We start from the raw sequence: 14383 nt of genomic DNA, 5'->3' as shown, positions 1-14383 counted from the left end.
GGGGGATGGATGAAATCAAGGAGGTGGTACCCCCGGCCCTGCAGATGCAGCCTGGGCTATAACTCTCAGCAACCCCAGCCAGAATGGCCAGAAGATTAGGATCCAACCACATTTGGTGCACCACGTTCCTCTTTCCAAGATCAGAACGTGCAAATTAGTCAAAAAAAGCTATCCCTCGTCAACCGAGCAACACATTCCGATGTTACTTTAGAAGACCCAGAAGGGCTAAGCGTTGTCTTGGAAGAGGCGTTCCTGTCTTTGGGAAGAGGAGAAGGGAATATCTGCAAATGAAGGAAGAGCCGTTTTGGTTCTTGAAGGCAGCTGCTTATTTTCTTGTGTACGGAAAAATCGTTGATGGACGCAGGGGCATCTTTTCACATCTGGGGAGAGCTACGATTGCAACCGACAAATCGGCTGGGTATTTTCTGATGATTCAGGTTCTAACCCAGAGCCTGGGAATCATGATTATGATTTAATTATTCTTACATAATGTTATGTAATCCTAGAGTCTGTGCATTATACAGTTTGCTGCACTTTGATAATGCGGCTAATTATTTCCGTCATGCAGATCAGTGAGTTTTATTCATTGCCTCCAAGAGACCTACAAGGGACCCAAGCCGCTGTGGGGGCTTTGAGAAGAGGTTTGAGCTGAGCGCTGCCAACCTCCCCATTAAACGCTTTCTCCACTTCGGTCCAATGTGCCTTGTTTCTGCTTCTGCAAAAATGTGGGCATTTTCGACTGTGCCCCCAAGCAGACCCGGCAAATGATTGCATTCTCAGTTTTGCTGAGTGGAGTTGGCAGCAGGAACTTCACTCATGCCAGCTCTGGGTTGGTGAGGAAGGTGGCATTCTTCTGTCCATTTCCTGTTCTGTGTTTGGGCATGAATAGGCAATGCTCCCAAGGAAAAGCATAATGGAATTGAGGGAAGGCAATTGAGGAGGACCACCATGAGATCTCTGGGGTCAGCAGCGGCCTCTTCACAGGAGTGAGAGTCCTGGATAGATGCACGTTGGGGCAAACCATGGTCCCCAGTCCAGGGTTCAGTCCTCCCCCTTGCAGAGTGGCAGGTGGAATATCTGAGAACGGGTGGGCTATAATTTCTTTGGGCTTTTTGCACCAGTGGCAGCAACCAGATGTTATGGTCTGTGGGAATGACCTTGGGAGACAGGAGGAAGAGATGCAGACTGGGCAACGGTCAGATAAGCGTCAGCTGAACCCACAGAAGGAATGGGGACGTGGCAAACGTCTCAGAAGGAACGCTCCCTAGTTTCTTGGACTGTAAAGGTGAGGGGGGAGAGATGTACTTTCAGACTTGCAAGATTTGGTCAATGTAACCTCACAATGAAGGTAGAACTAGGACTTCTGGGTAGGCTTCTTGTCTCGCAAGGCTGACCCCAGGAAGAGCCAATTAGTCTGGGCAAGGATGCTTTTTCCATGAGAGTCTAACACCTAGCTGCTTCTCCCTGAAACCCACCAGATCACAGAGATTCAGAAGGAGCTTGGCCATTGGAATATCTTAGGAGTCACCCTCCCTCTGATCCATTTCCCTGTATTAGGTATCGGATTTAGAGCCTGCCTTTTGTTCAGGAGCTCAAAGCAGCATAAATGCCATTCCTGCTTCCCAGTTTACCCCCCCCCCGAGTGAGCAACTGGCCCCAAATCACCCCATGAGCTTCCAGCCCAGTGTTTCTCAACCTTGGCTGCTTTAAGATGGGGGAAGGGGAAGAAGAGGAGGAGGAGGAACAGGAACAGGAAAAGGAAAAGGAAGGAGATGAAGGAGAAGAGGAAGGGGACTATGAGTTTTAATTCTGCTAGGTATGAGGCCAGCTGGGTGACTTTGGGCCGGTCACTCTCGCTCAGCCCAACCCACCTCACGGGGTTATTGTTGTGGGGAAAATAGGAGGCAGCAGCATTAAAATAAAAGTGGGGAATAAATCTAATACAATAAAATATTGTTTCTCAGCCTCAGCAGCTTTAAGACGGGTAGACTTCAACTCCCAGAACGCTGGCTGGGGATGGTGGGAGTTGAAGTTGGAGTCCACCATCTTTCAGTTGCTGAGGTTCAGAAAGACTGATATATTGGAATAGTTCTAATAATGTACTTTTGTGGCATTTTAGACTTTATTTACTAGGTACCTTTCTTGCGTGATTTAGAAATGGCCAGATTTCACTTCCGATGCGCACCCTGCAGGGAGGACGTGAGATGCAGATGTCACGGAAGGACCAAGGAAAATGGCCTTTGGGGCCAGCTCTGTTATTAGACAGAGGGAAGCAATATCTTTGGGCAGCAGGCTAGGGAATTCTAGGAGTTGAAATCCACATGTCTTCAAGTTGCCAAGGTTGAGAAACACTGATCTAGCGGGACACCTTGAGATGTGGGTCTTGCTCATCACTAATACCAAAGGAAGATTCAGTTGCCAACAAATCGTGGAATTGTAGAGTTGGAAGAATCATCTCATCCAACCCTCCGCAATGTGCAGGAAAATCCATTAAACCACCCTCCAAGCTTGGCTGTCCAGCCTCTCAGAGTCACTAGCGTTGGACAAGCCACGCCCTACATGGGCAGACTCTCCACCGATGTCCCAATCTCACCATCAGGAAGTTTTCCTTATATGGTATGGAAGGGAAATCTTGTTGGCTGCCAAGCTACACATTGCTGGTGCTACCTTCTGTGGTGGTGGTTCTTGACTTTTATGGATCTGAACACGGGTAGTGCCCACTGTGTGCCCCATTGGGCTGGACACGTCTTGGGCAAGGTGGCCCTTCCTGTAGAATCTGTAAGGGTTTTATGTCTCCAGCACAGAGCGAAGGGTGGACTCGGTGGCTGAAATGTCCCCCTTGCCGTTCAGCCGTTCTATGATTTTCAGAGAAATTTTGGCCTAACCCTTAGAACACCCTCCCTCTACAAATGGCTGGATTCCTTTGTGGCTCCCGTTTATTGGAATCTGTCCCAAGAGCCCAGCCCAATCTTGTATTTGCAACGTAAGCCGGATTCGGGCGGCAATCTATGAGACGCTTCGTGTGGTTTTCTCGCAGAAGCACACCTTCATAGGTGAACACAACACCCTCTTTGCAGGCCCATAAATTTGCAGAGATCATTCTGAGAACACGCTGTACTTCTTGCTATTAATAGGAAGAGTTTGCCCGTGGGTTTTCGTAGAGAACTTGCACACCCCTTTAAAGACACTTAATCCATTAGGCGTGAGATCCAGGATCCAAGACACAGAATCGTAAATAAGCTGTAATACAAGGAGCCGATCAAGAATACGTCCCTTCCCCGATGAGGGCTTGTCAAGAGATCCTGGTTACTGAACAGGAGGAATTCTTATAGGAGAAGCCTTAAATCTTTTTGGATCTCTGTCACCTTGTAGTATCTTCCTGCACGTAAGGTGTGTTATTTGCCTTTCATCATTGCTGTCCCAGCAACCCTGCGAGGTAGTTTTTATTTTTCCCCTTTTTCCAGTGAGTTTTCATGGTGAAGCTAGAAACCCGATCCAGTTCAGATCAGTAACCATGAGCATGAAATCAGTGCTCCTTGTCTTGGCTTAGAGTCACCAGCGTTTATCTGGGACAAAATGCCACTGCTCTGAAAAACTCTTTGGTGGGGCAGTTTTCTTCTAATCCCTGGCAACGGTGTGGTAGGAGAGATTGTGCTAGGGGGATATCTGGTTTTGGATCAGAATAGAGCTGTATCTGATGGCTCTGTTATTGCAGGTAGTTCAGGTTAAGGTGGAAGTTAGTTAAATATCTCCACGCTGGCAATAAGTAAAGGAGGAGGAGATTTTCTTCCCCTCCTGGAGTCCTGTCCAGCGATGCTCCTGTCCTAGATGAGATGTCTACAAAGGCTTTTGAGTAAATTGAGCCCTGAAAGTGAAGCTTTACTTAATGGAAAGGCACAGATGGTTTTGAGTTCGAGCCAGCCACATCAAAGGTGCCATGTCCATTCCCGTCTTCCCATTGATTCTCTTCCCTGAAGTTGCACAAAACGTATATTCAGTTTGTGTAATTCATACCCAAATCTGAGCTGGAAGCAAATCTGGATCACCATCAGATGACAGCAAAGAAAGACTGAAAGGTATTCACCCTGTCCTGCTCTCTTGTGGCTGGCTGGATTTTTGCAACCCAGATTCAGTTGTGGGTTGTTTGGGTTTTGTTTTAATGTGCCTGAAGGTAGAAGGCTAGGATGATTTTTCTTTCAGTCTGACACAACTCCTGGGCTTTTCGCAGCTAAATGACAGGCAGCGCAGAACGAAGGGTTTTTTTTTCTGATCTGGAGGTGGAACGTCTGCCTTCCAGGCAGTTCTCACGGTTTAAAAAGTGGGCGAAGGAACAGCTCTCTAGCTAGATATTACAGCGGCCCGTGGCCTTCCGTAACATGGGTTTATGTGGCTGCTGTTTCTGTTGAGCTATGGCAAAAGGTTTTTAAAGTGCGCATACAGTTTCTGGAACGTATCTCTTGCTTGCCATGTGTTGCTGGTGGGTGCCTGAACGTTGGAAGCAAAAACACGAGTCATTTTGTTCAGCTGCGTGTGCAACACTCACTGTCTTTTTTTTTTCTGCCTTTCTTTTGTACAAGGCTGATTGTTCTGTGGCTTTTTTCTGGCTTGCATGGGGAGGTTCTGGAACGGCATTAGCTTGAAGCGGTGTCTGTAACCTGGTCTCTCTCTGAATGGTGGCTTGTGGCTTAGGAGTACTCCAAATAGTAAGGGGGTGGTATCTTGGGCTAAGTGCAGAGTTCTCCGTTCTTCCTCTCTGTCTTCAGGCATCTGATGTTGGAAGTGGGATATCTTAGGCCTTGGGCAAAGAGCAAAGTGGAACAGGTAGAGATTAACAGCATCCAAAGTCAAGGCTAAACCCCTCTTTGTCCAGCATCTGGTTTTTCACGGTAGCCACACACATGTTTCTGGGGTGTGCCAAATCAGGGAGTGTAGATGCACTCTTCTGTTACCTGCAAGTAGTGTGTGGAGCCATGATGCCTCCAATCCAAAATGTAGAGCAGTGTTTCTCAACCTTGGGAACTTTAAGATGTGTGGACTTCAACTCCCAGAATGCCTCAGCCAGCCATGCTGGCTGGGGCATTCTGGGAGTTGAAGTCCACACATCTTAAAGTTCCCAAGGTTGAGAAACACAGGCTAGAAAATGTTGATTTTTTTTTCAATGCTCTTTCTTGCTTTTTCTGTCTTTCTTCCAGCACCACTGACTTCCCTATTTTGCCATGGCTAAATTAGAGACCCTCTCTGTCCTTAGTGACCCCAGCTATCACAGCCAGGAAACGTTCCATGCTTTCCACCCCAGAACCTCTGAATCCACCTCTCAGAGCAGTATGGGAAGTGTGGGCAGCGGTGCCCCGCATGAACAAGAATTTGCCATGAAGAGCGTGGGCACCAGGACTCAGAACAGTAGCCAGCAGCTTGATGGAACCCGGAATAGCTACTCTACACGGGAGATCTCAACCCGTTATTCTGGGGAGGAGAAGACCTGTAAGTCGGAAAAGATCTCCAATTCCATCTACATCAACGGGGACTTACGCAAGAGTGAGAAGGGAAAGACTGACCTTTGTGGGAATGTGGCAGCAAACAATGAGAAGAATATGCCTCCACCACCACCCCAGTACAGAGAACCCAATAACCCACCAAAGATATTGCCAGTCTCTGGTAAACTAGACCAGGTGAGTTTCCATTCTCAGATGGTAGTTCGTTCTCTGTCCAATCACAGAGAAGCAAGGATGTTACTATATTTACAATGGTACTTGTCTTCCATGCCTCTCCCATAATATTTCATTCCACTTTCTTCTTTACATGGACATTTCCATATTCATGATGCCTCCTAGCCAACGCAGGTTAGCTTAAATCAGCGGTACACAATCAGTGGTCGCAGAACTACATAAAGCCCCCCAATGCCTTGGGTGGGTTTCTTAGAACTTCTTCCAAAGTTGCAGCCAAAGTGTAATTTGCAATGGGATAGGAAGAGAAAATTACAAAATATGTAAAGGATGTGTGATTAATTTAAATGAAAGCAAGTTTTAGGTTTTATTCTAGCCCAGCTCATTTCTTGATCCTGATCCTCTCATCTGAACAGGGAAAGCGGTCTCCTCTTGTATGGCTCATATATGGCTGGCAAAGGGTTCTGACAGTCGCTAGAGACTCCTGAACCTTTGGGGGCAGAAAATGCAAGTTGGGGCAAAGTTGAGGCTGGTTCTGCAGCTCTTAGCTGAGACAGGCAACAGTATGATTTGAGGGGACATCAGCTCTCCTGAAAGGCACAGAAAGAAAGATACAGTAATTGGGACAGAAGGTCTTCAAGAGAGGGAAGATATAGACTGGACACATAGTAGTTCCTGCCTCCCAAAGATCTGTTAGTGTCCTGTATACTGTACGAGTAGGAAATATCAATAAATATTATTGGGTCTATTATGGGACTGAGAGAAATAGGGATAGAGAACATACAACCCTTGGTCAACCCTTTTGAGATCTTTCACTGCACTTAGGACTGGAGATATGTGGAGATATGCAAGGGTGTAGGGGTAGATAGGTAGGTAGATATGGAGACCCAGTCCTCCGTAGATTCCCTCCTAAGTACATGGGAAAATGGTCTCAGGGTAAGAATCTCAAGCTACTTTGTATAGTGAGGATTAGAGAAATTTGAACAGTATGGCTTTGAATGAAAATCAGATCTTATGGATAGAAGTTCTGAATGGTCCAGAAGCTGTTCTTCTGTTTTATTTGACATCCTCTTTTTTCTTTCCCCTTTCAGAATACTGAGCCCTTAGTTAGACCTTCAGCCTTTAAACCAGTAGTTCCTAAAAACTTCCATTCCATGCAGAATCTGTGCCCACCACAGAACAATGGAATCACAGAGAACCGAAAGACTATGAACCACACTAACAGCAATAGTCCCTCCACTGTCAAAAGTGGTCTTGAGAAGCCCAGCCTTAACAGGACTACCAACCAAGGAGGTGGCCTTTCTGATTCTGGCCGCAACTCTTTAACCAGCTTGCCCACCTATGGCACAGGCTATAGCCAGCATGTTGGTCCAATGAGTGCTTCAACTAGTCACATCAACCGCATTGGGACAACCTATGCTGACAAGAACATTGTGGGATACAATGGGATATCTACCTCAGACAGTGGACGGTCTTCCAGTAAGAGCACTTCTTCGTTTAGTAGACTCAACCATCTCAATGAAACAATGCCTTTCCACTCTCCTTCCACGGACGACATTATTCAAGACTTGGAGAACAGATTGTGGGAAAAGGAACAGGAAGTTCTCCAAATGAGGAGAAACCTTGACAAGAGTGAGGCAGCTATTTACCAGGTCTTCGAGGAGAAACAAAAGATCTGGGAGCGTGAGATGGAAGAACTTCGGCAAAACTATGCCAATAAGCTGCAGCAAGTCTCCAAGAAAGCCCAAAGGGCTCAACAGGCTCTTCAGCTCCAGATCTTTAAGCTCCAGCAAGAGAAGAAGAAGCTCCAAGATGATGTAGCTCAACTTCTTCAACAACGGGAAGAGCTGGAGAAGAAGTTTGTTGCTTTCAAAAAAGAGCAGGCTGAGTTTCTTCCCAAAATTGAAGAGACCAGATGGGAGGTGAGAGTCAAGTGGGGTCAATATCATGCAAGGAATGCAACCAATGTTGTTAGTAGTCTAATAGTGTGTTCTACAGCCTGTAATGGTTTTGATAAAAAGGAGTTTCCTCCTTCTCCTTCCTCTTCCAACTATGCATGGAGATGATTAAAATGCACATGTTGTTATTTTAGAGTGCTATGCATACACTGTCTCTACAGCAAGCAGTCTGGAGATAAAGCCACCCATGTTGGGTGTGATAAAGTAGGAGATATGACATACAAGCCCTGGATGTTTTGTTAGGGTCACCATCTTAGGCCATTACCAGACAGCTTCAGCCTGCATGGTAATGAGTTGAACTTTCTGCTGATCAGCTAATGGTGTTGCTGGTTGCTTGTAGAGTGCCAGGGAGGTGACCTTGAGGAGAATAGGCAAGAACTGTTATATAAAAACAAAGCGGGTGAAGCATTCCTTAAGTCCTGGGAGGCAAGATAGTATTCAGAAGAAACTCAGGGTGTAATGAGTAAGGACAATGATCTTGCTGGAAATAATGCAGGAACCAATGCATAGGCAAAAGAGGCTGAAGCTTTTTTTAGGTCCAGAACAACAAGATAACATTTGGAAGTGACTCAGGAAGATACTTCCCTGATTCACCAGGGTATAAGAGGTGACACACAATCAGGCTTGCAACAATCTGTTACTATAGCCCAGTGTTCTCAACTTTTGCAACTTTAAGATGTGTGGACATCAACTCCCAGAGTTCCCCATCCAGCTATGCTCGCTGGGGAACTCTGGGAGTTGCAGTCCCCACATCTTAAAGTTGCCAAGGTTGAAAAACACTGCTATAGCTCTATTTCTAACATACCTGTGGAGTTGGTTTCCTGATATGGTCTACCTCATGGGGCTGACAGTGCTTTCCATCATACTAGTTCTCAGCTTTCTCTGCTGTGACTGCTTCAGTATCACAGCAGGAGGAAGCTGGGCCTAGCATGGTGAAAAGAGCCTAGTGATCACCTACCACAAGGAGCTCAGTTTGTCTCCTGTGCAGATCTGAAGCCACATTTGGTCATACCCATAAATTGGCATTGTTTAAGAGGTGATCTCATGACAATATCTCTTTTCCAGGTGTGCCAAAAGGCAGGTGAGATATCCCTGCTGAAGCAACAGTTGAAGGATTCTCAAGCTGATGTCTCCCAGAAGCTGAATGAGATTGTTGGGCTACGTACCCAACTCAAAGAAGGCAAGAGCTTCCTAAGGGAGAAGGAAGAACAGATCTTGACTTTGAAAGACTCCTACAGCACCAAAAGTGTCAGCCTGGACATCTGTGAGAACGAGCTGCAGCGTAAGATGGCTGAGGTGCAGATGTTGAGGGAGAAGCTTAGCCAGTGTGAGCTGGAGGTCTCCAATCTGAAGCAGACCTTGACACATCTGGGAGGTCACCAGAACCACGTAACTACTGAACTCCCTGAGAAGCTTGCGAGGGACGCCTTGGCCTGTGAGAGTGATGAGGCCAAGATGAAACGACAAAGTGAGGAGAGTCTCAATGCCCTGAAAAGAGAAGTGGAGAGGGTCCAGGCAGAGTTGAAAGCAGAGCGCCAGTTACGGGAGCAACAAGTTTTGGACTTTGAGGGGGAACGTTGCACGTGGCAAGAGGAGAAAGAGAAAGTCATTAAGTACCAGAAGCAACTGCAGTTGAACTATGTAGAGATGTATCAGAAGAACCAACTTCTGGAGCACAAGGTGAATGAAATGACCAGCAAGGCCACCAGTCTGTCCCACACGGATGAGAAGAAAACATGGACTCCGTCCAGATTGGAAAGGATAGAGTCCACAGAAATCTGAGGAAAGAATCAAGGCATTTAAAGTACATTTTTCTAATTACGGTGCCTGTATTTCAGCCGGAGATCTTCCCAAGGAGAAAATGCTACATAACCAGCAGCATAAGTCTTTGCACTTGGCCCCTCAAACATACTTTGGTGCTCTACAGATTACTTTTAGGGGGGTGGGGAAAGCCACAGGTGTGCTTTTGTATTCTGGGGATGATTTGACATCAGGAGTACTTGTATGTTGTTGTGTGCACTTTTCTTTGATGTGGTTTCTGTTATTACTCCATTAACAAACGTACTACAATCTCTGCTCCCTTCTCCCTCCTCAACAGTCTTCCTATGGCATTTTCAGCTCTGTTGGAGAGCAGAGTTGAACCTCTGAAGTCACGGCACGTGGGATTTTTCCTCCCTGTTGCATCTCCTACGGCTTTTCTGCCCCACCCACCCCTTTATCCTTTCCTCCCCCCTGTGAAACTCTAACTTCCATCATTCCAGGAGGAGGCTGTGAGTGTCTCTCCCAAAGAATGCCTTGGTGCTCTGAGGAAACTACAATCCCCAAGGTTTGTTGAGAGGAACCATACCTGTTGAACAGTTTAAAAGTGGTATAAAACTGTAGTGTGCCTCAAAAGCCATTTTTCCACATGTCAGAAAATCAGGAACACCATTTGGACCCCATTCAGAGTGATCTTGGGTATGTTTATTTGGAAGTAACTCTGACTCAACCGTCAATGGAGCTTGAAATAAATAAGTTGTGCTCAGTCAACCTGGCACTATCACATAGCTGTGGGTTTTGCTAGGGTCCTGTAGACAAAAGGGGGAGCTAGTGAGAAGTCTGTGAGTACAGGGGGTATCGTGGTATCCTAAAGGTTGTAGCTGTTGTGTAATCAGCTCTCTTCAGTATCAAGCTCCTAATTTCCTGATGGGAAGATCTTCATTGCAGGTGAAGGGTGTTGATCAGACTTGGTGTCCCCGTGGCCCACTTTCAGACTGAGGAGCCTTTAAGATTCTCCACTGCACTCTTATTTTTCTTTTCTTGAGGTCCACCAAGCGTGGAACAGAACTATGGAAGGAAGATTTTGGGGTAAGCAAGAAGAAAGAGGGGATAAAAGAAACAGAGGCTCTGTGATTCAGCTAATGAGGTGGGCAACATTTAGGTCTAATTGATAACAGGTTGACAGATGTTCTTGGAGTCCAATACTGGCTAGTGGGTGATAGGCTGAGCATCTAGGTGGAGAAGATAAACTAGATTGTTGCACAGTTTTTCTCAGATATCATGGTTGAGCAGAGAGATGCTGGAATTAGAGATGACAACTTTATAGAGAAGGCTGGTTTTTATCACGTGTTTTCTCTGTTTGTATAGAAAGCAGGAGGAGGTGTCTGTTTTTTGCACCAAAATGAGATCACTTCTGTCTCCCTGCCTTATCTTCTGTGGCTTTCTAAGCCCTTTCCTTCCCAATCCGGATTATTTTTAATGCCAACGCACAGCCGGGAGAAGAGTGGAAAAGTTAAGGGGAGGTAAAATGAAGAGGCTTCTGGCTTGTGTCAAAAATAAGTAAGTACCAGCTTTAACCTATCAAAAGACTCGGCCAGGCAGGGGGATCTCAGACTTAAGAAAGGCAGCCCACCCAGTCAACCAGGTAGAGGAGTTGTAGCAGGACCCATGACTTCAACTTGATGGTATGGATCAAGACATACTCAGGGCCAAGATTAGAGTTGTGGCCATCTTGGGATCCCTTTGCAGCAGGTCCAGGGATTCAGGCATGGGTCTTCCCCGACCTCCCTTTTTCAAACTCAAGTCTTTTTCGATGCAAAGCCAATCTCAGTTCTGAGCCATGATCCTTTTCTAGATCAACATTTTTCTGCTCTGAAGGGTGCCTTTGGCCTAACTCAGAGCAGAACCCCCCCAAAGCACTGGATGATTTTAATTTAATTTGCATTTAAATTTGTCTAAATTTAAAGACAACTGTTATCCCATGTGACTCTCCTGTCGTGTGTTTATTAATTTCCCCCTTTTATCAGATTAAAACTTATAACTGTGCCCCAACTTTGGAGGTCTCTGTGCACTACTGCCATCTATCCATCCTGTTATTACCATTTAATGCTTCTCACCTTTTACAACCAAGACCTTTCCATCCAACATCCCAGAAGTCACCGATCTGTGGCAGTTTTAGATTTCCTGTTCTTAAGCCTGAGGTTTTCTTTGGTTAGCAAGTCAGTGAGATTTTCTCAGTTTTTCTACAGGCCCCCCATGGACCTTCACATCTATCCAACGTTATGGAAGGAATGCATGCTACATGAGTCCTATAGATATGAGATGAAACTCAGATTACTTACAAGTTGCTAGGGCAGCTGGTTGAGGCTAATGTGCTGGCTTGCTAGCCTTGTGTTCTGTAAGAAGGAAGGGAGGGAATGAGAATGATAGTTCTCCAGTAGTTTTGCTAGATTACAGAAGGCAAGGTAGGTGTACTATTAAGCTAATTACATTTGCTTCCCAACTTGCCAAGGAGAGCCCATAGAAACATCAAAACTGTGGTACAGGCCATCTGCTTGCAGCCTTCTGACAGGATTCAGAAGACGTTTCCAGGAGAAGCAGAATCTGAAGGCAACAGCCTCCTTGTATTTCTGCAGATTCCAATCAGTATTCAAGTTCCATCAGCAATTAGAACTAATAGATCTTTGGTTCACACCCCCTTCGTAACCTATTTAAACCAAGGCTATCATATCTATTGACTCAGGCATTGCGTGAGGAAGTCTTTCCATGTTAACTGCCCTGCCTCCAATGCCAGTCAGATTTCCTAGGACTTAAAAAGTTAGGTTCAGACTTCTAGTGTTATGGGGGAAGGAGAAATGCTTCTCTCTTCATCCCTCGGAGAAATGATTTTTAACATAAAACTCTTGACAAAATCACAGCGTCTTGTTCCCACGTTCTGTGTGTACTTGGATCAACAAAGTTTTTTTTGGTGACTCTAAAGGCCCTGTCAGGTCTTTTCGTAAACTGTGACTTGTCTTGCTCGAGGGAAGACATTTATTAGATTTTTTTTTAATGGCACTTTTTTTGTACCTCGCCTGGTAAGAGAAAACAAAGAATATATAATATATATACTGTCTTAGATTTAAAACAGATGATTTACCAATCTTTAATTGAGTGCAGAACCTACTATCTGAGACCATGGCAAGCCAATTGTCAGCTTGCCTGTAAGTGAAAGTGATTATTAACGGAAATGCGAAGAAAATAATTTACTGATATGCTGCTAAATTATACAGAAGCAAGTGTACTTGGATGTAAATACTTTCTGTATCTGTTTATGTGATGATTAAAGCAAAACACGTGTACAAAGAGGGAGAAAAAAAATCTCTGTTAGTAACTAAGTTTTGCAGTAAGAGCAGACTTCTTTGTCTAGAATGGAGTTTTGGGCTGTAAGAGAACATCTTGGAGAGTTCTCAACAAGCGGTTCATACGGTACCGAAGTCATTCTGGATTTCTCCAGGATTACAACAAGCTGTCTTATTTTGTGTACGTTTTGTCTCTGGGTTCATGATCTCGTTGGGGTTTAAACTCTTTGGAAATGTTGGGATATGACAGGCTTCCCAACAGGGCACCTTTGAGGTGTGTTGGGAGGCCAGCTCCCAGAATTCATAGCTTCTGTGGGATTTGGGGAGTTGTAGGCCAGCTCCATCTGGAAGAAGCCAGGTGAGGTCAGCTGGTGAACTTTGGTTGGATTTTGACTTGAATCAGAGCTCATTCAAAGAGGCCCGGCCAGCCTGGTCATCTCTACCTTTGAGGCAGCCATGCCTTGATAAAAGTTCTTGAGAAGGTAGAACTTCTCGTAGGGGTGTTGCTAACTGGCACAGCCAAAAAGAAATTACTCTTCTGTTGAAACAGCACTTTATGATGTTTGCTTCCAATCCCTGATCATTGTGACCAGAGAACTGATGGGAGAACGCTTTGGCATGCATTCAAAACCGTGGTCTTTTTTTAAATAGGGCATTAGAGACTGGGCAGTTCTAAAATGTAACTGTGGTACAAAGAGCAGGTGCAATTGCTCTCTCACTCTCTGAATAAGAAGAACTTATGAATAGAGGGCAGAGTTTCTAACCTACGTGTCCTGGGGAAAAATATAGCTCACTTCATTTTGGGTTGCGTGTGTTTTCTCCTGTGTTCTCTGTGATTTTGGCAGAAGCGGCTGCACATTTTCATCTTTGTATACATGAGGACTAGTCACATGCTCTTTTTCAAAGAAAAACCTGAGATTCTCAGGTAGCAGATGCCACCCTGGATCAGTCAGCATCACTTGTCAACAGCCACCCATCCAATCAGATGTTGTAACCCAGTGTTGTCCAAACTTGGCCACGTTAAGATGAGTGGACTTCAACTCCCAGAATTCCCAGAATGCTGGCTGGGGAATTCTGGGAGTTGAAGTCCACTCATCTTAACATGGCCAAGTTTGGACAACACTGTTGTAACCGAATTATGATTGGCTTTAAAACAAGTGGCTCATTCACCTGGCTTATTTTAGCACACACACACACACAACGTTACCTGGAATTACATCCTTGTGTGCGCACACCTTTGCATAGATGCTGTAAGAATTAGCCCAAATTGCAACTGATGCTCTCTTGAAGTGGCAAGGGGAAAGAAAACCTGGTAGATGTGGTTGTTCTAAGTATGGTGCTTTTTTTTTTAAGCACCTGGTCGGTGGAAGGGCCCGTGGGATTTAGTTAAAATAAAACCAGACGGCAGAACACCCGTTCAAGATGTGGCTGGGAGGATTTGCCGTGTTGTAGCTCTGCTGAGCTGGTGGGATCCCCCGTCCTATTTGCGGGTCCTCTTCTTCAGCACCGTAGCTGGCTCCAGAGTTACAGCTGCCTCAGCAGGTCTTCCAAGATGCTTTGACGGGTGGGAAGATCCCCCTCATAGGAACCACCTTGATTTTTTTGCAAGGGGGAATACGAACCTGAAATAAAGATGCAGGTGAAGGACAGGGTGCAAGTTATT

At 45.5% G+C, this 14383-nt stretch overlaps 1 protein-coding gene across 1 annotated transcript in view; it reads left to right on the top strand.

Moving 5' to 3' along the window:
- The window catches only part of LZTS3 (leucine zipper tumor suppressor family member 3), a 52785-nt gene extending 39023 nt beyond the window's left edge, over window positions 1-13762 (top strand). Inside the window, exons 3-5 of the mRNA XM_088133204.1 lie at window positions 5193-5669; window positions 6755-7585; window positions 8687-13762. Coding sequence (XP_087989330.1) covers window positions 5217-5669; window positions 6755-7585; window positions 8687-9403 — 2001 coding nt within the window. The 5' untranslated portion in view covers window positions 5193-5216 and the 3' untranslated portion in view covers window positions 9404-13762. The remainder of the gene's footprint in view (window positions 1-5192; window positions 5670-6754; window positions 7586-8686) is intronic.
- The last annotated feature ends 621 nt before the right edge of the window (window positions 13763-14383 follow it).

This window comes from Python bivittatus, unplaced genomic scaffold (assembly GCF_059951505.1).
Source record: "Python bivittatus isolate LINGU-HERP-01145 unplaced genomic scaffold, Pbiv_v1 ctg000070_np1212, whole genome shotgun sequence".
In the NCBI taxonomy this organism is placed as follows: domain Eukaryota; kingdom Metazoa; phylum Chordata; class Lepidosauria; order Squamata; family Pythonidae; genus Python; species Python bivittatus.
This window is presented reverse-complemented; position numbering and strand designations above follow the sequence as displayed.